The sequence below is a fragment of the Ranitomeya imitator genome, chromosome 10 (assembly GCF_032444005.1).
Source record: "Ranitomeya imitator isolate aRanImi1 chromosome 10, aRanImi1.pri, whole genome shotgun sequence".
NCBI classification, from domain to species: domain Eukaryota; kingdom Metazoa; phylum Chordata; class Amphibia; order Anura; family Dendrobatidae; genus Ranitomeya; species Ranitomeya imitator.
The window spans coordinates 129,626,778-129,651,698 of record NC_091291.1 but is presented as its reverse complement, the minus strand read 5'-3'; the positions used below and the strand labels follow the sequence as shown (position 1 = coordinate 129,651,698).

Sequence of the window (24,921 nt, the reverse complement as noted above, 5' to 3'; positions counted from 1 at the left end):
TTGGACTTTACTCTCCTTTAATTTTGTTTGATGCATTTGAGAGGGTTTTCCTCTCATTGCCTCTGTATGATATTTAGGCCATGTTCACACGTTGCGGATTTTTCCGCAGCGGTTTTGGAAAATCCGCAGTGCAAAATCACTGCGGTTTTCACTGCGGATTTTCACGCGGTTTCTTCTGCGGATTCCTCTGCGGGTTTTCAACTGCACTTTCCTATTGGTGCAGGTTGAAAACCGATGCGGAATCCGCAGAAAGAAGTGACATGCTACTTCTTTTTTTCCGCAGCGTTTCCGCGCGGAATTTTCCGCATCATGTGCACTGCGGTTTTTGTTTTCCATAGGTTAACATTGTACTGTACACCGCATGGAAAACCGCTGCGGATCTGCAGCGTCAAATCCGCTGCGGATCCGCAGCAAAAACCGCAACGTGTGCACATACCCTAACTCTCTGAAAGCTTCACCCTCTGCCTGGTCATGAATCGGTGCCACTGACTGATTTTGTAACTGTAAGACCCTCCCCTCATCCTCCCTCTCTGCATTCAATGCCCATCCTCTTATACTGCCATTAACCCTTGGTATTAACACTGGCACACCATATCTCAGATCCCCTGGGATCTGGAGAGCCGAGTAAACACTGCTGAGGCCATGCAGCTTTGAAGACAGTGACTCGCCACCTGTTCCTGTTTGCTGCGTCATGGCTGCAGTGATCACTTTGGTCCCTCTGCGCTTCTTCTTATAAATGGCAGCCTGCATCGGAGTCTGGATAGGAGAGGGAATCTTTGTCGCTTTAATTACCTCTCCCCTCCTTTGAACCGCAGCCCCGGAAAACACTTCGATCCCTCAGCTCATCTTGTCAGCTGGTATCGGAGCTTCTAAAAGGGCGGGAATCTGAGCTGCGTCACCATTTTTTTTTCTGCTGCGTCATTGTTTCAGGATCTCTCACGTCCCTCCGATTTCTCCTCAGAACACCGTCAGCTGATAGTGGAGCCTTGGTAAGGGCAGGGAGCTTTACAGCTGATGACCGACGGGCGATCTGAGCACCATGAAGCCGCAAATCCGTCGGGTATTGGCAGGGATCCATATTATGAGGTAAAGGCTTATTCACCTTTACCTCAGAAGAAAGCAGGCCTCCATTAGATCTCCTCACAGTGTCCCTCCATTTCAATAAAGGAATTTTCTTGGATGAATTGTCTTTTTTCTTTTTATAACCCAGTCCAGGCATAATCTCACAGGTTTTATGACCAGGTATTCCACAATTAAGTGTGCTTTAGGTAGCTGAAAATAGGGGATTTTCAGGAGCTATGCAAAAGCATGTCCACTCCTGTCCCCTGCAAACAACGCCCGTATTTGGATACTCTGATATTTGAGGTGTAGTAGTATGCAAAAAATTAGTTCTGACTGTGTTTTCTAATACCATAAACCGAGGCAGGAAATTAAAATTCCTATTATATTATGAGATTACTTGTTATGGAATACGTTGATTAAAATAGGTTTTGATGGTATAGATTGATGGCCCGCAGTTATGTTAGATTACCGGGGGTCTGACAATCTACAGAACAAATAGGTCCCTTTGTAGCGGCAGACAGGCTCGGCCAGACATGCCAGAGTCACTTATAACGTGGTGCCTGGATTGAAAATGGTGATCAGCTTTAAAGGGAACCTGTCACCCCCAAAATCGATGGTGAGGTAAGCCCACCGTCATCAGGGGCTTATCTACAGCATTCTGTAATGCTGTAGATAAGCCCCTGATGTTATCTAAAAGAGGTTAGATTATACTCACCCAGAGGCGGTCCCGCTGCTGTCCGGGTCCGATGGGTCCAGTCCGGTCATTTCATGACGTTCTCTTCTGGTCTTCACGCCGCGGCTACGGCGCAGGCGTACTTTGTCTGCCCTGTTAAGGGCAGAGCAAAGTACTGCAGTGCACAGGCACCTGGACAGGTCAAAGAGGCCTGGCGCCTGCGCACTGCAGTACTTTGCTCTGCCCACAATGGCTGCGGCGTCAAGACCAGAAGAGGGAGGCTCCGGGTCGGACCTGAGACACCCATCGGACCCAGACCGCAGCGGGACCGCCCCTGGGTGAGTATAATCTGACCTCTTTTTCTCCTCTTTTAGGTAACATCGGGGGCTTATCTACAGCATTACAGAATGCTGTAGATAAGCCCCTGATGACAGTGAGTTTACCTCACCATCGATTTTGGGGGTGACAGGTTCACTTTAAAGAGGTTGTCCGGTGAAATTAAAACATCACCTATATGCAGAATAGGTGGCAACTTGCAGTTTGTTGGTTGTCCCACAGAGATTGGCAAAATGGGGAATTTATATCCAAGACGGGAAACCTTTATTCCCGTTAAAATTGAGCAGCAAGTTGGATGCCTGACCGCTGCCTCAATCATTCTCTATGGAGAATCTATAAGTCATCACCTATCTTAATGATAGGTTATAATGGGATGAAAACAAGGTAGGGACAGAAGAAGGGACATTCTGGGATCACGTCCTATTCCGGGGCACGCATCTCAGCTGAAGAATAGAGCGTCATCACTTCCAGTCTCACGGGAGCAGCCTACGCTAAAGCCACAGTGGTTAGAGCAGAGGTGCAAAGAATATTTTATTTTTTATTAACCAATCTTCCTTATTTTTAAATTCAAGAAACCCATTTTAAGGAAAATAAGAAGAAAACAAAATTGCCATGTTTCTTGTAATTTCAACAACCGAACATGTTTCATCTTAATCTATTGCCTACCGCATACAGGAAAGCAAGTACGGCGAGGCCGTTGGGTTGGTCTTTGGCCTCATCAAAGCTCTTGTATAATTGGGAGTTGTAGTGCACAATATGCAGCTGTGGAGACAAGTAATGAGATATTAGCTTCTATAACTAGCAAGCTACTTTCCTTAGTTATGCAGCGTACATGAAGCCCCCACCTCTGCCATGTATCTCATGCCATCGACAGTGTGCTCCGAGCCGCTCGTCTCCAGATCCAGTCCTCCCCAGTGCAGGTGCATCTGTACGGCAGTGTAGATGTGCGGGAGGCCTTTTGAAATTTTCATTGTAGGTGGAAGCTCAATCTGCACTGTGTATTTCCAAAATACAAGAGTGGAAAAATAGCTTTATAGTTTCTTTCCACCTTAATAATAAAGCTGCACATTTCCTTACATTTTCCTATTTTGGAACCCTTTGTATGAACCAGAGAAGAGAGAGAGGTCACAGAACAAAAAACTTTTACAATTTGTTGTTACTGCATGTGTTGCGGCTGTCGAAAAGTCGCGAGACATGCAGCCGTGGGGACTTGAACATATTTTTTGAGCACGCCGAAGTCACTCAGTTAGTACCTGAGCATGCTCAGATAAAACCTTATCCAAGCTTGCAAAACTCTCCAGCCCCTGACCTTTTCTTTGTACCACCAGGGTTCTGTTTATTGATTCTGGCACCTCACTTTGGCAATATTATCTGCAGATTATCAGGCATATTCCGCTGTCATGACCTAGGAATTCCCTGTGCAAAATCCTACCCCCTAAACAGGCTTTTCAATGTGTGAAATTGCAAAATTATTTGTCTCCGCATCAGTGTAGCCCTAAACCACATCTAAGGCAGCACTGACTCTACAAGAACTCTTGTTTCACGCTAATGTTTTTGTTTGAACAGGACGCCAAACACCCGATGAACAAGCAAAACTAATTTGTCAAGTGAAATGATATTTTGTGCTGCACAAAAGAACATCGCTCTCGACAGCACATCGTCCTGTGGATCATTATCATTAAAGAAGTATTCCCATTCTCTTAGATCCTATCCCAATATGTAGTAGGTGTAATAACAATAATATTTGCAAGCACCTCCACTTAGAAATGTAGTATAGTTCTTCTGATTCGCTATGTCACTTACCCCATGTGCAGGGCATTAGAGGAGCTTAGATATCCATGGTTACACCCACAAACAACTAACCAACTGTCACTGAGTGGTCATCACCATGGATACCTAAGCTACTAGAATGCCCTGTACATGGGGGAAGTGACATAGCGAATCAGAAGAACTATACTACATTTCTGATGTGAAGGATTTACAAATATTATTATTACACCTACTACTCATTGAGATAGGATCTTGGAGATGGCAATACCCCTTTAAGTAAATTGATTTTATTTGTTTTTATAGGTTCCCCTGAGGTAGCTGCCAACTGTAGAAATTATACTCATGTAAATGTCATTCCACCTTTACAGTCCAGGAGATATTTACTGCCTTTGCTTTGGGTGATATTTTATTTTACAGTAGTGTCTGTATTTTTACCCATTTTGGGGACTCTTGATGCTGTGTTATTAGATATCTAGTTTATGGCTGTTCATACAGAATCATCTTGTTTATTCGTAGCTGGCACGCAATGGACATTATTATCACTATAGTTTTGGTCCCACTCATAAATCTTTTCCTTTTTTTAAAGGCTAGATTCCATGGTCGGGGTGGGGGAGGTGAAATTCTTATAGGCGACACTGGTTTCTAATTTTTACTTTCTTTCCTCCTGTTTTATTCTTCATGTGTAATAAAGTTTGAGATCTATTTGGTGTGTGCCTCTATTATGTTCTCATTTTATGGGGGGGATCCAGAGTAGGACCGCCCACTGGAGTCCTAAGCACAGAATTAGTTATTCATCTTTTTACAAAAAAACATAAATCAATCTGCTCTACAACATGCTATGGTGTATTGGACTGACATGGATAGACATATAACCAAGCATTCACAGGATCCATTATATACAAAGCCTCATTTTGTTTCATTGTCATGGACCTCAAGTTAAATGTCCTTTTGCATAATTACAAGACAGAACCCTTTTTATTGTTGTGCTTAAAACTTTAATCTTCAGGAGCGCACTGCTCCCCTGCCTCCCGGCTTCCTTTTTTTGCTGCAGTGCGCTCCTGATGATTGACAGTTCAGACCAGCAGCATTGCCACGCTGTGAGCAGAGAAAACTTTGCCTCTGCAATATCGGAGGGTCGCAGGTGCCCCGAAGGTGGCGGGGTGAAGGATCAGCTCCAGAGCAGACCTTGCAAACTATATAGCAAAAAAACTTGGCAAGGACTGGAATCCTTTTCTTGTACACCAACCACCTTTGATGAACTGCAGTGGTGTCCGGTAACCTATTCATTGATCAGTAAACTATAAAATGAAAAATCCCGCTGGTCTTGAGATTGGGGATGATTTTATAATAAGAATTATATTGCAAAGCTTCTTGTTTTTACACACACATTGCAATTTCACCTGTTTATTATGAGACAACTTCTTTAATGAATTGATCTCCTTCTGCAAAGCAATAAACGATGGTGCTCATGTGCATGGTTATATTGTGACCTGACATAACCTCCAAGTTGTACAGAGCCACAAAGCAGCACCTGGAGACCATTATGGGACCCTTCTGTACCTCAGTATGCTGCATCGTTTTTTTTTTCCTTGACTGATCCTTAAAACTTGTGACATGCTCCATCAGATGCCATATTATAAGAATTCCCACCATACAGAATGGTGAGGAGCACAATATGGTGGCACACGGAGCCCCATATGGACTTTTAGGAACCTTACATATTATTATAGCGCCATTTATTCCATGGCGCTTTACGTGTGACGAGGGGTATACATAATAAAAACAAGCCCAATAATCTTAAACAATACAGAACCCTGCCCGCGAGGGCACACAATCTACAAGGGATGGGTGAGGATACAGTAGGTGAGGGTAGAGCTGGTCATGCAGCGGTTTGGTCGATCGGTGGTTACTGCAAGTTGTAGGCTTGTCGGAAGAGGTGGGTCTTCAGGTTCTTTTTGAAGGTTTCGATGGTAGGTGAGAGTCTGATATGTTGTGGTAGAGACTTCCAGAGTAGGGTTGATGTGCGAGAGAAATCTTGTATGCGGTTGTGGGAAGAGGAGATAAGAGGGGAGTAGAGAAGGAGATCTTGTGAGGATCAGAGGTTGTGCGCAGGAAAGTACCGGGAGATGAGGTCACAGATGTATGGAGGAGACAGGTTGTGGATGGCTTTGTATGTCATGGTTAGGGTTTTCTACTGGAGTCTCTGGGTAATGGGGAGCCAGGGAAGGGATTGACAGAGGAGAGAGTCTGGGGAATAGCGGGGGGACAGGTGGATTAGTTGAGCAGTAGAGTTTAGGATAGATTGGAGGGGTGCAAGAGTGTTAGAGGGGAGGCCACAGAGCAGGAGGTTGCAGTAGTCGAGGTGGGAGATGATGAGGGCATGGACTAGGGTTTTTGCAGATTCTTGGTTTAGGAATGTACGGATCCCAAAAATATTTTTGATTTGAAGGCGGCAGGAAGTGGAAAGGGCTTGGATTTGTGGTTTGAAGGAGAGATCAGTGTCAAGGATTACCCCGAGACAGCGAGCTTGTGGGACTGGGGAGACTGGGCAGCCATTTACTGTAATGGATAGGTTCGTCGGGGGGGGGGGGGTCGCGTGAGATGGGGGAAAGATGATGAATTCTGTTTTATCCATGTTAAGTTTTAGAAATCTAGTGGAGAAGAAGGATGAAATAGCGGACAGACATTGAGGGATTCTGGTTAGTAGGGAGGTGATATCAGGTCCAGAGATGTAGATCTGTGTCGTCAGCATAGAGATGATACTGAAAACCGTGAGATTCTATGAGCTGTCCCAGGTGAAAGGTGTAAATGGAGACATCATATCACCCATACAGCCTTATATTCCATAACAATAAAAAAAGGGAAAAGTAAAAACATAATATCTAATGGAATAAAAGAAAAAAAAATATTTGTACAGAAGAGTTTATACACTCTGCGACCATTGGTCAGAATCCTGATACTCGCCTCTTGGGTAATGTGTTTACTTTTTCCTGAACTAACATTTGCACACAAAGTACAACAGAATGAATACGTCTAAATTTACTCTGAACATTGATCCGATGGTTAAGAGGTCATGCTCTGCTCCAAAACATGGGCTCGAAAATAAGTTTACACTCCTCCATTAAACAGGGGTAGACTAGGTCAACAAACCTATAGAAGTTCTCCCAATTAGGAGAATAGGTGCTGATGTGAGGTTCTCGGCAGCAGCAGCCATTGCTCTTCCGCTCTTTGTGGGGGTACAAGTTGTTAGACCCCCACCGATCTGATAATGATGACCTATCCTACAGTGAAGTCATGAATATTCTATGCTCAGAAAACCCTTCTAAGGATTAGTAAAGAGTTACATCAACAAACATGTATGATAAATTATTGAAGTCTTGATACTTCTTTAACCAGGATTACGTGTCCTGGACTTTTTTTTATTGGCGGAGGCCCCACCAGTTAGAACTTATGGTCAAACTCCATGTGAAACATTTAAAAAAAAAATCATAAAAACAAACGTTATCAGATTACCTGAATGTCCATTGTTAGAAATCCGGAATTTTCCGTGTAATGGTCCTTCATAGCCGGATAAATTCAGCGGTCCAAGTTCAGGGTTATGGACGACTTTCTTCCTTTGAATGTCAACGGGGGATTGATGGGTTGCGGCACATAAAGGGTATTTTTTACCCCAGTTTGTTTCATCCACATCTCCCTCTGCAAACAATGAATAATGCATTAAGTCAACAAACTCACCTGTTGGCTAAAAATAAAAAAAATCTGCATCAGTAATAACTGTGTATATTCTAGATTGAGAGGTAATGTACCTTTTTATGTAATACTGGATTAGACCTTAATTAGACCTTTTACAGACGCAGATAGAAAATACACCCATTATAAACTATGGACATGTTAACATATCATTGTTTTTTGCTGACTTAGTACTCACTGAAAAATAGACATTTTTGACCCATGCTGTAAATCATATTCACCACTGCAAGTCAATGGGTCTGTGAAAAAAAAACAGCAGATAGCCTTCAGGTCTAATCCATGTTTCATCGCATCCGTTTTTTAATGTTTAGTGAAGAGAGAAACTGATGAGAAAAATCAGTCCATATTAGTTTCCTGTGTGAATGAGGCTCAACGGCAAAATTAATATATCATTACTAAGGACAATTTTCCACCATTTCAAAATAATTAGCCATTTTCGGGAACAAATAGAAATAGGGCCACAAAAAAAACCTATTCTAAATATTTTTACACCCTCCAATGTGGAAAAGAGCCACAACGACCCCCAGGAGTGCTGGTCACTTTTACCCCAGAACTTTTAGCTCATGTGTTGAACTAGATCTTTTCAATACATCCGTTAGAATAAATCCAGCAGCAATCCGTTGACAAAAAAGTTGTGTGGGCACTGGCTAAAAAAAAATTATTCCAACCAGAGCGTACCTAGGGTCCCCATAGTAGAAGTTTTAATTGGAAACCCCCCAATAAAAAAATAATACTAAATAATATTCACAGAAGAGCATATCTGACAACTTTACAGTCCTTACAAAGTAATTTTCCTACTACGGAAGCCATAGATTCCCCTTTCATCGCACCCATAGAATATAATAGCAACAAAAGTGCCCCTCAAACACAGTATGACACCCCTACAGTGATTTCCCCCACAGTACCCTCCACCTGCTTAGTATGATGACCCTACTGTACCCCACCTCAACTACCCCTGGTAATCTATGGGGATCCCAACAGTATGAACCCCTAACTGTGATCCGCCACACAGCCCTCAATGCAGCCGCAATGGCCCCCACTAGTCCTCCAAACAGTATAATGACCCCTGCGCAGCATGAAGGACCCCGCACAAAACTTCACACTGTATAATTTCTTGCATACAGTATAATACCCCACACATAGCCTTCCATACAGTATAAAGGCTCCTACATAGCCCTCCAAATATTATAGTGGCCCCCACATAGCCGTCCAAACATTATAGTAGCCCCAACATAGCAATCCATATAGTATAATGGGCCGAATAATCCTCCATATAGTATAATACACCCCATAGTCCTCCATATAGTATAATGCACTCCCCATAGTCCTCCATATAATATAATGCACTCCCCATAGTCCTCCATATAGCATAATGGACTCCCTATAGTCCTCCATATAGTATAATGCATTCCCCATAGTCCTCCATATAGTATAATGCTCTCCCCATAGTCCTCCATATAGTATAATGCACTCCCCATAATCCTCCATGTAGTATAATGCACTCCCCATAGTCCTCCATATAGTACAATGCTCTGCCCCATAGTCCTCTATATAGTATAATGCACTCCACATAGTCCTCCATATAGTGTAATGCACTCTCCGTTGGTCTTCATAAAGCATAGTACACCTCATAATTCTCCATATAGTATAAAGCACTCCCCATAGTCTTCCATACAGTATAATGCACCCCCATCTTTTACAATGCAGCATATGTATTTTCACAATGTGAGGCACATGCAACAATATGGAATTACTGCTGAATATATCTGGAGCATACAGTGGCATGTAAAAGTTTGGGCACCCCTGGTCAAAATTACGGTTATTGTGAACAGTTAAGCAAGTTGAAGATGAATTAATCTTTAAAAGGGTTAAAGTTACAGATGACACATGTCCTTTGTATTTTAGGCAAAAAATATAAACATATAAATATATATATATAGTCATTTTGTACATTTAAAAAAATACAAAAAAGAAAATGGACCCTAATTAGCCTGTTAGGGTTATGGCTTGTTCACTATCATCGTTAGGAAAGGCCAGATGATACAAATTTCCCAGCTTTATAAAAACCCTCTAACCTTGTGCCAGTAAAAAAGCAGCCATGGGTTCTTCTGAGCAGCTGCCTAGCACTCTGAAAATAGGAATGGTGGAGGCCCACAAAGCAGGAGAAAGCTAGAAGAAGATAGCAAATAGTTTTCAAGTTGCCCTTTCCTCAGTTCGAAATGTAATTTAGAAATAGCAGTTACCAGGAACAGTGGAGGTCAAGATAAGGTCTGGAAGAACAAGCAAACAAAATTTCAGTGAGAGCTGCTCGTAGGATTGCTAAAGAGGCAAATCAGAAACCCGGCTTGAATGCAAAAAACCTTTAGAAAGAATTAACAGACTCTGGAGTTGTTGTACATTGTTCTACTGGTCAGAGACACCTGCACAAATATTGCCTTCATGGAAGAGTTATCAAATAAAAAAAAATCTCTCCTGCGTCCTCGCCATAAAATTCAGCATCAGATGATGCATTCAGGAAACAAGTCCTGTGGACCGATGAGGTTAAATATATCTCTTTAGCCACAATGATCAAAAGGTATGTCTGAAAAAAAAAGGCACAGAATTTCAGGAAAAGAACATCTCGCCAACCAGTAAGCATGGGATGGATCAATCATGTTTTGGCTTTGTGTTACAGCCAATGGTGCAGGGAACATTTCACGGATAGAGGGAGAAAGGATTCAATGCAATTTAATTGCCTCTTCAGAGAGGAAGAGGGCTAGAACTCTATTGCGCAACCTTTTGGAAGCAGCAATCCTACAAGTCACTATCGACCCTTTAACTAGTCATGCAATATGACTTAGAATAAAAGCAAAATCAGAATCTCAGTTTTCAGACAGTGTTTCAGGGTGTTGCCCCTCATCAGCGCAAAGTATGAGAACTGATCTGACTAGGTGAGAGCTCTGTACTGAATCCTAAGGGGTATTGTTTCTTCTTGTGGAGAGTGACAAACTGGCTCTGGCATGCCAATGTAAGGAAGATTATTCGCCGGGCAATACTCTTCTTGGAAATGTAATATGCAAATTGCCTCTCGAGAGACGAAGAGGACTTGAACTCTATAACGTGACCAGTTGGAAGCAGCGATCCTATAAGTCACTGTTGACCCTTTACCAAGTCTTGCAATATGACTTAGAATAAATTGAAATTTCAAAGAAATTCTTGATGCAAACATAACACTATCTGCAAAAAAAGACAAAGTTGAAAAGAGAATGGCTTCTACAAATGGATAATGATCCTAAACACATGTTAGAATCCACAATAGACTACCTCAAAAGGCACAAGCTGAAGGTTTTACTATGGCCCTCACAGTCCCCTGATCTGAACATCATTGAAAATCTGTGGCTAGACCTCAAAATAGCAGAATATGCAAGACGACCCTAAAATCTCACAGAACTGGATGAATTTTCCAAGGACGAAAAGATGAAAATCCTTTAAAGAATTTAAAGACCATTTGCTGGCTACAAAAAGCATTTACAAGCTGTGATACTTGCAAATCAAGGCACTACTAAGTACTAACCATGCATGGTGTCCACACGTTTGCACCGTCCATTTCCCTTTTTGTAATTTTTAAAATGTAAACGAAGGCAAGAACGAAACGTATGTTGGCGTGGGCAGACACCCCTCTGGGTGGTCCTTGGAGTGGTGCACTCTGTCCAATTGTGCCCAATACTAAAAGGTAAGATACCACTCTCTGACTGATTCTATTGAACATTAATTTAATTAGGGAGTTTTTTGGTATATGGGCATATCTTGAGTGTTAACATTTATTAACAAATGCCATGATTTAATAAATGCCATGATTTGTGAATATATACATGGTGTTGGACATGGATATTAGCTATTATATTTATTGCTCCTTGATAGGATATCCAATTGTGGTGTTGTGGGCCCTGTAGCTGATAGCAGATTTTATATAATAACCCATGATTTTCCATCTCCCTTTATTGTATCACCTGTGCAGTTGGTCTGATATTTAATTATTAAAAGTTATATATATTTTTTGGAATTGTTAGACTCGTACATCTTTTTTGTACTCTTTGACAACTTTGTGTTTTGTATACAGGGCTGCCACTAGAAATTTCGGGATCCCATACTGGCAAAACTTTCGGGGTCCCCTTGAGGCTCCGCCCAGGCTCCATCCCAGCCCCACTGCACTCTCTTGGAAAAACTCCACTTCTCACCTATCACACATTAACAGTTCCCATCACCAGATCACACATATAGCCGGCAGCTTTTGATTTGGCCAAAAGATTTTTTAAGCCACCACCATAACACGGTAGACACTTTTGGCTGGACCCTACACTGTAACCTACTAAATATTTGTTAAAATAAGCAATACAATTTAGGTGTATTTTTATTTATTTTTCAATTTTTAAAATGACCAATAATATCACGTACAACGAACAAATACCACCGCACCATGACCAGACCACATATTACCACCACAAAGTGACCAAATAGCACATACAAGGGACAAATATCGCAACACCATGTCCAGACCACATATTACCACCACATAGTGACTGAATACTACAATACTGATCAGTAATAAAAAAACACAATACTATCACCATCAATGCCATTATACACAGGAGATCTGTAATTAGTATGCAGTGTCTGTGTACAGGTAATACAGTGATCACCAGTGACATTATACACAGGAGCTCTGTATATAATGTATAGGTAATACAGTGATCACTGGCAACATTATACACAGGAGCTCTGCATATAGTATACAGTGTATAGTGTCAGTGTAGAGGTAACACACTGACTCACCAGTGATGTCGCTAGGTGAAGTCCTTCACCTTTGTTTTTCATTTTTCATTCAGCACAGATCGCCGTCACTTCATCCAGCCAGGGCTCATCTCTACAGGAAATAACAGTTATCTCGAGCTCCGCTTGCAGAACACATTACTTAATTTTTCCCAACTTCTACATTACACCACATGAAGAAAAAAAGGCGACATAGTGTCACTCTACACAGTAACAGGATCGCCCCCCATTTAAAACAGTATCCTCAAAAAAATAAAATAAATACATGACTTCAGTAATATCCCTTAATTAGCCCCTATGGTAATAATATTCCCCATCCTGGGCCCCGTGTGTCTCATTCCTGGCTTCCTGCGCTCATGAGTATCCATTCTGCCCAATATGATCTCCCCATCCTGACCCATCTGTCTCCATCGTATCCATCCTGCCCCATGATCCAATCCTGCCCCCATGTCTTTCATTCTGCCCCGTGTCTCCAATCATGCCCCATATCTCCATTCTTGTCCCACCTGTCTCCAGTCCTGCCCCCAGTGTGTCCAGCATTCTTCCCCCAGTGAGTCCAGCATTCTTCCCCCAGTGTGTCCAGCATTCTGCCCCCAGTGCGTCCAGCATTCTGCCCCCAGCGCGTCCAGCATTCTGCCTCAGTATGTCCAGCATTCTGCCCCCAGTGTGTCCAGCATTCTGCCCCCAGTGTCTCCAGCATTCTGCCCCCAGTGTCTCCAGCATTCTGCCCCCAGTGTGTCCAGCATTCTTCCCCCAGTGTGTCCAGCATTCTGCCCCCAGCGCGTCCAGCATTCTGCCTCAGTATGTCCAGCATTCTGCCCCCAGTGTCTCCAGCATTCTGCCCCCAGTGTCTCCAGCATTTTGCCCTCAGTGTCTCCAGCATTCTGCCCCCAGTGTCTCCAGCATTCTACCCCAGTGTCTCCAGCATTCTGCCCCCAGTGCTACAGCATTCTGCCCGTGTCTCCAGCATTCTGCCCCCAGTGCTTCAGCATTCTGCCCCAGTGTCTCCAGCATTCTGCCCCAGTGTCTCCAGAATTCTGCCCCCCGTGCTACAGCATTCTGCCCCCCGTGCTACAGCATTCTGACCCCCGTGCTACAGCATTCTGACCCCCGTGTTACAGCATTCTGACCCCCGTGCTACAGCATTCTGCTCCCCGTGCTACAGCATTCTGCCCCCCGTGCTACAGCATTCTGCCCCCCGTGCTCCAGCATTTTCCTCCCAGTGTGTCCAGCATTCTGCCCCGGGGCCCCCCCGGATCGCCGCTCTCAATAATAATAAAAAAAAGAAGTTCTTCTTACCTGGCCGCGCTCCTACAAAGGCGAAGCTCCCGCCACTCAGCTGAAGCACACACTTGCCGGCAACTGACACTGACGTCAGACGCCAGCAACTTGCGCTGCGGCTGACGTCAGCTGCCAGCCTCCGATTGGCTGGCGGCTGTTAACTATTGACGTGCGGGCCCGCAGCGCCGCTAAGGGCCCGGTTTAGCCTGCCGGTAGGGGCCCTATTAGCAGATGAGACAGGGCCCAATGCGGGCCCCCTCTGCCCACCTGGCCCCATATGCCAGTCAGGGCAGTAATGCCCTGATGGCGGCCCTGGTTGTATGTTTTGATGTGTCCGGCACTACAGACCATCATACATGAAGTAAAAATTAATACAGAGCAGATGGATAGACAGGAGAGCCCCAGGCAAGAAAATAGGTGAAAAATATATATTTATTTTATTTTTAGACCATTATTTTTAATCTTTAAAGACTCCATAATAACAGGGTCTGTACCACAGGACTGGTGTATAGCAAATGTGGTGCCAATATTCAAAAAGGGGACAAAATGAGAATAATGGGGATAGGGGAAAATATGTGTAAGTGGGTTAAGAGATGGCTCAGGGATAGGAAACAAAGGGTGGTTATTAATGGAGCACACTCGGACTGGGTCGTGGTTAGCAGTGGGTACCACAGGGGTCAGTATTGGGCCCTCTTCTTTTTAACATATTTATTAATGACCTTGTAGGGGGCATTCAGAGCAGAATTTCAATATTTGCAGATGACACTAAACTCTGCAGGGTAATCAATACAGAGGAGGACAATTTTATATTACAGGATGATTTATGTAAACTAGAAGCTTGGGCTGATAAATGGCAAATGAGCTTTAATGGGGATAAATGTAAGGTCATGCACTTGGATAGAAGTAATAAGATGTATAACTATGCGCTTAATTCTAAAACTCTGAGCAAAACCGTCAATGAAAAAGACCTGGGTGTATGGGTGGATGACAAACCCATATTCAGTGGCCAGTGTCAGGCAGCTGCTACAAAGGCAAATAAAATAATGGGATGCATTAAAAGAGGCATAGATGCTCATGAGGAGAACATAATATTACCTCTATACAAGTCACTAGTTCGACCACACTTAGAATACTGTGCACAGTTCTGGTCTCCGGTGTATAAGAAAGACATAGCTGAACTAAAGCAGGTGCAGAGAAGAGCGACCAAGGTTATTAGAGGACTGGGGGGTCTGCAATACCAAGATAGGTTATTACACTTGGGGCTATTTAGTTTGGAAAAACGAAGACTAAGGGGTGATCTTATGTTAATGTATAAATATATCAGGGGACAGTACAAAGACCTTTCTGATGATCTTTTTAATCGTAGACCTGAGACAGGGACAAGGGGGCATCCTCTGCGTTTGGAGGAAAAAAGGTTTAAGCATAATAACAGACGCGGATTCTTTACTGTAAGAGCAGTGAGACTATGGAACTCTCTGCCGTATGATGTTGTAATGAGTGATTCATTACTTAAATTTAAGAGGGGACTGGATACATTTCTGGAAAAGTATAATGTTACAGGGTATATACACTAGATTCCTTGATAGGGCGTTGATCCAGGGAACTCGTCTGATTGCCGTATGTGGAGTCGGGAAGGAATTTTTTTCCCCAGTGTGGAGCTTACTATTTGCTACATGGGTTTTTTTTGCCTTCCTCTGGATCAACATGTTAGGGCATGTTAGGTTAGGCTAAGGGTTGAACTAGATGGACTAAGTCTTCCTTCAACCTTAATTAATAACTATGCAATATTATATAGAAATATCCATCTGCTCTGTATTCGTTTATGTACACAAAATTTGAGTGGTTTCCACTTCTTCTTCCTTAGCACCAAATTGACCCATACAATTCTGGGTATGTGTATATGTGTGTATATACAGTGGGGCAAAAAAGTATTTAGTCAGTCAGCAATAGTGCAAGTTCCACCACTTAAAAAGATGAGAGGCGTCTGTAATTTACATCATAGGTAGACCTCAACTATGGGAGACAAACTGAGAAAAAAAAATCCAGAAAATCACATTGTCTGTTTTTTTTAACATTTTATTTGCATATTATGGTGGAAAATAAGTATTTGGTCAGAAACAAAATTTCATCTCAATACTTTGTAAGATATCCTTTGTTGGCAATGACAGAGGTCAAACGTTTTCTGTAAGTCTTCACAAGGTTGCCACACACTGTTGTTGGTATGTTGGCCCATTCCTCCATGCAGATCTCCTCTAGAGCAGTGATGTTTTTGGCTTTTCGCTTGGCAACACGAACTTTCAACTCCCTCCAAAGGTTTTCTATAGGGTTGAGATCTGGAGACTGGCTAGGCCACTCCAGGACCTTGAAATGCTTCTTACGAAGCCACTCCTTCGTTGCCCTGGCGGTGTGCTTTGGATCATTGTCATGTTGAAAGACCCAGCCATGTTTCATCTTCAATACCCTTGCTGATGGAAGGAGGTTTGCACTCAAAATATCATGATACATGGCCCCATTCATTCTTTCATGTACCCGGATCAATCGTCCTGGCCTCTTTGCAGAGAAACAGCCCCAAAGCATGATGTTTCCACCACCATGCTTTACAGTAGGTATGGTGTTTGATGGATGCAACTCAGTATTCTTTTTCCTCCAAACACGACAAGTTGTGTTTCTACCAAACAGTTCCAGTTTGGTTTCATCAGACCATAGGGCATTCTCCCAAAACTCCTCTGGATCATCCAAATGCTCTCTAGCAAACTTCAGACGGGCCAGGACATGTACTGGCTTAAGCAGTGGGACACGTCTGGCACTGCAGGATCTGAGTCCATGGTGGTGTAGTGTGTTACTTATGGTAGGCCTTGTTACATTGGTCCCAGCTCTCTGCAGTTCATTCACTAGGTCCCCCCGCATGGTTCTGGGATTTTTGCTCACCGTTCTTGTGATCATTCTGACCCCACGGGGTGGGATTTTGCGTGGAGCCCCAGATCGAGGGAGATTATCAGTGGTCTTGTATGTCTTCCATTTTCTAATTATTGCTCCCACTGTTGATTTCTTCACTCCAAGCTGGTTGGCTATTGCAGATTCAGTCTTCCCAGCCTGGTGCAGGGCTACAATTTTGTTTCTGGTGTCCTTTGACAGCTCTTTGGTCTTCATTAGTGGAGTTTGGAGTCAGACTGTTTGAGGGTGTGCACAGGTGTCTTTTTATACTGATAACAAGTTTAAACAGGTGCCATTACTACAGGTAATGAGTGGAGGAAAGAGGAGACTCTTAAAGAAGAAGTTACAGGTCTGTGAGAGCCAGAAATCTTGATTGTTTGTTTCTGACCAAATACTTATTTTCCACCATAATATGCAAAAAAAAATGATAAAAAAAACAGACAATGTGATTTTCTGGATTTTTTTTTCTCACTTTGTCTCCTATAGTTGAGGTCTACCTATGATGTAAATTACAGACGCCTCTCATCTTTTTAAGTGGTGGAACTTGCACTAATGCTGACTGACTAAATACTTTTTTGCCCCACTGTATATGCATATACATAGTGTTTACTAGGATTTTATTTATGTGTTACGTACTGTATATACTACTATAGTCATTGGTGCTTACGTTGTTCTTTCTAAATGAAGTACAAATTAATAATTAATTGTTACATTTCCTTGTTTGTATCATTATGTATGTTTGTTGGTGGAGTTTATTGTAAGTACTAACCATGAATGGTGTCCACACGTTTGCATCGGCCCATTTTCCTTTTTGTAATTTTTAAAATGTAAAAGATGAAAATATATATATTTTTTGCCTAAAATACAAAGGAAATGTATCACTTTTCACTTCAGTCCTTTTACAAATTATTTCATCTTCAACTTGCTAAACTTCACAATAACCGTAATTTTGACCAGGGGTGTCCAAACTTTAACATACAATGGTATGCTTGGCATATAAATGTGCCCTTGATATTCAGTTTATACATAAAAAGTTGTCCACATATCCCCTAGTCATTATGTTAGACTGTATAGACAAACTTCTGTGCGCAATGTTTTATCCAGGATTATTTGTTGTAAAACATGAATACAGAATAAATAATGTAATAATAATAATTCTATAATAATAATAACATAATAAACATAACAATAAAATTGCTAGGATAATCTGATACTTGTCCTACCTTGGTAAGTCCACTCCACCACATGTGAGCGACATATTACGAAGCACACAGACAGTATCGCACACAGATTTAGGTGCACGGTTTTCCCCATGGCTGGTGCCTTGTGTGTGTGACTGATGGGATTTGCAGTCTGCCTTTTAATCTTCAGCTCAGTAGGTGTAAATAATCATTTAAAAAAAAAAAGTCTATGAAATGTGTTCATCCATCCCACTCCGCAAACATGGTCGTCCCCCACCCACTTGGCTTTTATCTGTAGAGGAAACAGAGTTCAAATAAACCACCAGCGGCCCTGGGAAGATTGTATTGATTGACAGCACAGGCTTTTATCAGCTTGGTCTGTGTCATCATACTGTTCTGTGTCATTAATCTACCCAGTACATACTGGTCTGAGCACACTTCACTGCCCTGTTACTGCAAAGTTCACACATGCCTACAGAGTTTGAAGCAGTGTTCTCCTATACACTCCCCCCAACCCCCCTGTCCAAAAAAAAAAAAAATCACAAAAAAAAAAAAAATCACATTTAGGCAGTGTTCACATGCAGCAGTTTTTGTTTTGCTTTGCTTTTTCCATTTTTTGCATGTCATTTCTTTCAGCGTTTTTGCATTTTTTTCACCCATAAAAAGTAACGAGAAAGCAGAGAAACGCTGCAAAAGAACACAACAAGCTTATTGCAGCGTATCCAGTGAATAAACCATGTACTGTAGACAAAGCAGACACCTAACCCCACATCCAAAAAAGCTGCAAGAGAGCAGGTTTTGGCTGCATAAAAAAAATGCATAAAAAAAGTTCATATGAACGTAGCCTTGGAGTATGTGCACTTTAAGTATTTGCAGCAGAAATTTCAGCACCAATAACCTATCTCTTAGGAGAAAAAAACACTGCTAAAATACACTGGTTGTTTTATGCATTTTTTATGTGTTCTTGTTGCGTCTTCTCCATGCTTTTTCTCCCATTTCAGTTGAATGGCTGAAAAACGCTGAAGGATTTGACACGCTGCAGATTTGGAACTTTTTCAAGTCTGCAAGGAAAAATAAACAGTATGTGCATGAGATTTCAGAAAACTTATTTATTTTGCTGGCATTAGAAACTGCAGCATTTTGGTAAACCGTCCCTAGGACTGCGGCCCTTAACTATCCCTGCTCCCAAAGTTACCTCTAAAGGTGAGGAGGTGTGGGCCACCAGCCTTACTGTTCTCCTGTTATTTCCAAACCTGTTCCCACACCCTCCGCCAGGAGGCCTGTGACATGTATGCCAGTGTATCAACACGTACAACAGACAGGGATAACAGAAAGCAACAAACACTCATCAAAGATAGAAAGGTATATAGGGAAGGATAGGAAGGTACTAACCAAATAGGAATAGGACAATCAGGAAAGCATACACTCAAAACAGCACGCAACAATCTCCAGTAGCAACAACGATCTCCAATTCAGCACAGCGTATCCAAGGAGCTAGGAAGTAAAGCTTTCACTGGCAAGGAAGAGAAGGTCTGGCCAGGTATTGATAGGGAGACGTAATGACCAGATCAGAAGTTTCTTACAAGCATAGAAATGGTCGTTACAAAGGAAACCAAATCCATTTAATATGGTACACAAACAAACATGCTAAATGGAAGATCTGTGATTCACAATACGTAGTGATTTTCTAACCCTAGATCTCACACTCGTGATATTGCCATAGCAGTTCTTCAGCGCTGAATTATTTTTAGTACGTAGTCCAGCTAGTTGTGCCTTAAAACCTCCTGTACAATTCAGGTCTAGTTCTCTTCTATTCCCTCTGTTATGCTTGTAATTGTAATCTCAACTCTGGGACATCAGATACTATGGTCTCCGTTTGCTCCTCCTGTTGCCCTTTAGCCACAACAGCTTCCAATGTTTCACCTAGATCTCCCTGCTGTACCAATGCCATCGGTCCATGCTGCACAACAACTGCTCATCCAGAACAAGGGCTTCAAGGATCTTCATGACCAGATATAAAATACTTTTTAATGGCTAACCTAAATAAAAGGTATCACAACTACAAGATTATTTTTTGTATTTATCTTTTTTTTTGGAGAGTGGTAAGACTTTTTTTTTTCAATTGGCTATAACTGTGACAAATTTATTTTTTAACAAAAAATAAATATATACCACTCAACCATAGAATTTTCTTATCCCCATTTCTCCATTTTTACATCTGTCTGTTCCGCTGCTCGCTTCAGTTAAGTGAACACCAAGAAAAAGCAGTAATTGCTATTACCGATCATATGTTATTACCACGTATGTGATCCATATTTGTAATCTCGAAATGTGTACATCTGGTTGGTGAATGTAAGTATTCCGCGGCACCATCATGCCCTGCCATCAGGGTTGAATTGTAGAAAGAATTAGGTAGGTTGTCTGCATCATTTAATTAAAAGGGCAAAAAAATCCCACGTTATAAACATGCCCAAGAGTCGACCTATTCACTTCTACTGAGCAGCAGAGAGCTGTGGATGAAATGCTTTCCTCTGAAAACCAGGCCATGTATCGAAGAAACAAACAAGGAGGATCTATGCAAGGAGAGTCACCGCAGCAGAACCACAGCGGTGACAGTAACCAGCAAAAGTAGGTGAAAGCATACAAAACAAGAGGACTTATAATGATCTCCTAAGTGGTGAAGAACAGAAAAATAAAGGGATTTACAAGTATTCATCACTTTGCTGAAAAGGACATACCCCTTTAATGTCAAACATAGGAGCTGTAAACAGGTATGTCATTCACTTTGGACTGTATTTTTGAATTGATATTTGTTCTTTGTGGCATAACGTAGCAAAATTCTTGGCGTCACTTTGTCTATGTCAACTACAGCTGCATATTATCACCATGACAAATCAAGAAAATTCCTCCCAAACTAACTGTAGATTTTTGGAAATTGGGTTTCATACTAATTTTTAAGCCATTTAACTTCTACAGCCTTTATGCATCACAGTACATAGCAGACTGCAAAATAAATGACAAATGACTCCATAAGTAACCAAGTTCTGACTGCAGGGCCTGTGACTCTTCTGGATGATAATCTAATACGAATTCTGACTATATATAAAGTTTCTTCTATTGCTTACATATAATATGTAAATGGTCACAATTGTAACCTGTCTCCTTACACAATTCCATTCAAAATCTCACCACTGATGTCCATAACACTCGATCCAGGCAACGTCTGTTGGTAAAAGCAATAGAGGAGAATATTGGGGTAGACTTAAAGAGTAACCGTGGTTTTAATTTTTATGTCATAAATCAATAAGCAACTTTGTAAAATATTGCACTCTCAATTCATGAAATCTGTAAAAATTTGTATTCGGCGAATCAGATTTCATTACTGAGATAAGAATTGATAGTTGGTATTCATAAAATTCTATGGAGACAAGGAAGGAGGAGTCAGAGGTAGACACAGACATTCTACTGCAAGTTCTCCTGAAACGACAATTACAATCCTCCATAGAACTTTTTAAGCACCAACTGTCCTCTCTTATCTCAATAATGGGAAAATCATCATAAATCGGACCACCAACCATCCTGTGAATGAAAAGACCAGATATTAATGAGTTACTACCTTAAAAGTTCTGAACACCCACTGACTGTGCACGAAACTTTTTAATACCCCCACATTCAATTGTCAGCGTTGATTACGCCAAAAAAAATACAACAATCTGCAGTCAAAACAAGAGAGATTAATAAGGTCTAGCGTAAAAGTGGAATAATGTCAGGTCGATGAGGGATGCTCATGTAAAAACAAATCTTTGTACGCCTTAGACAATGAATAGAGAGGTGCTGTGAAGATGCAACCATTGCTCCATTCTAGTAGGGCATTTCAAAGCCCTCTTCTCAGGTCGGTGCAACTCCAAGCAGTCCAAACCCCAGTGATCAGCAAGGTGTGACCTATCCTATGAGTAGGCGATAACTAGCTGAGTTGGGGCAATCTCCTAAACAAAAATATCAAGTATTTTTATAGCTAAGATTTAAAGGGGTTGTCCATGACTATTACTTTTTAGGCCCATAGTAAAAAGAATATAACAGGCAGTTGCTAACACAGGCAACAACCTGCCTGTTCTACCCAGCTGCGGATCAGAGCAGTCATGGACCGCTCCTGCCGGTGATACAGCTGCTCCATGTTAACAGAGCAGCTGTTATTCTTCCATTCTGCTCTGTCGACAGGTTGTGACAGGTAGCTGGCTGTCAATCAGCATGATGTCGGCAGTCATTCCCAATCGACAGAGCGGAGCAGATGAGAAGCCGCTGTTCTGCTGACATGACGTTAGCGGAAGCCACTGAAGCGCCGGCAGGAGCGGTCCGCCACTGCTTTTTGCCAGCAGAGATCATCATCTGGCACAACAGTCAGGTACTTAGCAACTGTTACCTACCTGTTAGTTTTTAGGCTCATTGTAAAAAAATGATTTACCGTAATCCTAGATGATCCTTGTGGAACTTCCTAAGAATCAAGAACTCTACAAGTATTACCAATCATTCGTTCCCAGGCTCCACCTATGTGGGAAAAAGCTATAAGCCGAAAGTCCATGTGTAACCTCACTCAGTCATTATTTATTCTAACCATTGGTGTCAATGTTTGGAGAGATTTGTAGGTCAGATGTGGTTCTTTTTTTAGTGCCTCAGTTTTAATGCTTCTAGCTTGTTATGAGATAACAGACCAGGGGAAAACACATCAAGTTCACAGTTTGTAGGTGATTCTGCGATACACCGTTTGATTGTACGTTTGGACGTCTTTATTGTGTACAGTACACAATAATCTTGCAATATATTCATCTGAAAACATTGCTTTCTGCAATCTGCAAACCAAACCAGCCACTTTTGCCAAATGCTCTGTAATTATACACCCCGATATATGATTTTGCCATAGTGGCCTTGTGTTACTCGGCTCTCCCTGCTCCACCTTGGGTCCCGCTGCTGCCAGAAGTGACTCAAGCCTCTGTAGCTAAAAAAATCTGATTAACCTCTTTTCACCAGGGCTTACAACCAGTGCTGCCTTAGACACAAAGCCTGTAAATGCCGCCATTTGAAAGGAACCTGTCGTGTCAAAAAACACTATTAATATGCCGATATGGGGTTAATGTGCAGATTAATAGTGATCTAAAGCGCCGCACTGAAAGCCCCACTGCTGGGAGGAAAGTATCTTTATTCCTCCCAGCAGCCTCTGGCTGTCAGTCATAGAGGCGCGGCTTCAGTCACCACTCAGTATAAAGTGGGCGGCAGCTGTCAGCACGCCTCAGCACTGACTGACAGACAGCTCTGCAGTGCATCAGTTCTGATATGGCTATCAGTCAGTGCTAGGGCGTGGTTATAGCCGCAGTACTTCACCAGAATTCAGAATAGAAAGTTCATAGATTATTAAATAGATCTCTAGACCGGATGAAGCCGGTTCACTTACTTTGAAAATCCATGTCAAAATGGCTGTGTAACCCTATTAATGAAACAAGTATTTTGGCAATCCAACTGATTTCAATACCTGACTTAAAAAACTCTCAAAGAGCATTTATAAAACATGGATTTTCAAAATAAGCAAGCCAGCCTCATCAAGTTCAAGATATTTATTTAATAATGTATCCTGCTTTAAAGAAGAAAAGTGAGATCTTACAGTTAAGGTACCGTTACACTAAACGATTTACCAACGATCACGACTAGCGATACGACCTGGCCGTGATCGTTGGTAAGTCGTTGTGTGGTCGCTGGGGAGCTGTCACACAGACGGCTCTCTCCAGCGACCAACGATCCGGGGAACAACTTCGGCATCGTTGAAACTGTCTTCAACGATGCCGAAGTCCCCGGGTAACCAGGGTAAACATCGGGTTACTAAGTGCAGGGCCGCGCTTAGTAACCCGATATTTACCCTGGTTACCATTGTAAAAGTAAAAAAAAAAAAAACAGTACATACTCACATTCCGATGTCTGTCACGTCCCCTGGCGTCAGCTTCCCTGCACTGTGTAAGCGCCGGCCGTAAAGCAGAGCGGTGACGTCACCGCTGTGCTCTGCTTTACGGCCGGCCGGCGCTGACACAGTGCAGGGAAGCTGACACCGGGGGACGTGACAGACATTGGAATGTGAGTATGTACTGTTTTTTTGTTCTGTTTTTTTAACTTTTACAATGGTAACCAAGGTAAATATCGGGTTACTGAGCGTGGCCCTGCGCTTAGTAACCCGATGTTTACCCTGGTTACCAGTGAACACATCGCTGGATCGGCGTCACACACACCGATTCAGCGATGACAGCGGGTGATCAGCGACCAAAAAAAGGTCCTGATCATTCGCCAGCGACCAACGATCTCCCAGAAGGGGCCTGATCGTTGGTCGATGTCACGCATAACGATTTAGTTAACAATATCGTTGCTACGTCACAAAAGGCAACGATATCGTTAACGAAATCGTTATGTGTGAAGGTACCTTAATTGTCTGCTTTCAAAAATTGGTTTGTCAACAATAAATTGATCATTCATGAGTTGTCCTTAGCTGGGACCTATGAAAGACGTATGCATAGGAAGTGTCTTCAAAATAGCCTATCCTCAAGATCAATGGAAGTCCTTGGTACTTGCTGATTTATAAACCACATTGTGTTCTTTTTTAGATGACTCATTGTTATAGCAGCGTAGTCTGCAGGATTAAGGTCAGTGAGTACTTGTTGCCATTGCTTTGGCTAAAGGACATTTAAAATTCTTACTAACTTGTTTCGGAAACATAGAATTTCCTAATTTCTTTGTAGATGATATTCGGGGTATAGTATGTTCTGCCAGTAATGCAAATTCAGCTTTGCCTATGACGCATCTAATATGGCAATATCCATTATCCAGTGTATACAGTCATCAGGTAAGCAAACGCAGCAGATCCGCTGACAGACGCTTTTAAAGCTTCACGAGTCACATGTGTAGAGATGATATAAGATATTAGAGCAACAGCAATTCCAGAAAGGCGATTCAATAAGATCTGGCTTCTTTAGGCCTCCTTCACACGTCTGTTGTGAATTCTGCTTTTGGGCTCCTTCCGGTGGTTGTAGGTGGTAATGCAGTTGTCCCAGGGCTGCAGTCATGGTCAGGTGTTTCTGCTGATTGCAATTC

The 24,921-nt window shown here is 42.2% G+C and overlaps 1 protein-coding gene across 1 annotated transcript in view; it reads right to left on the bottom strand.

Moving 5' to 3' along the window:
* LOC138651240 (carbonic anhydrase 6-like) overlaps positions 1-18,137 on the bottom strand; it is a 34,629-nt gene extending 16,492 nt beyond the window's left edge. The window contains exons 1-4 of the mRNA XM_069741290.1: positions 17,839-18,137; positions 7,355-7,537; positions 2,917-3,065; positions 2,738-2,833 (exon numbers count right to left, since the gene is read on the bottom strand). Of these exons, the coding sequence (XP_069597391.1) occupies positions 2,738-2,833; positions 2,917-3,065; positions 7,355-7,537; positions 17,839-17,929 (519 nt within the window). The 5' untranslated portion in view covers positions 17,930-18,137. The remainder of the gene's footprint in view (positions 1-2,737; positions 2,834-2,916; positions 3,066-7,354; positions 7,538-17,838) is intronic.
* Positions 18,138-24,921: the final 6,784 nt, after the last annotated feature.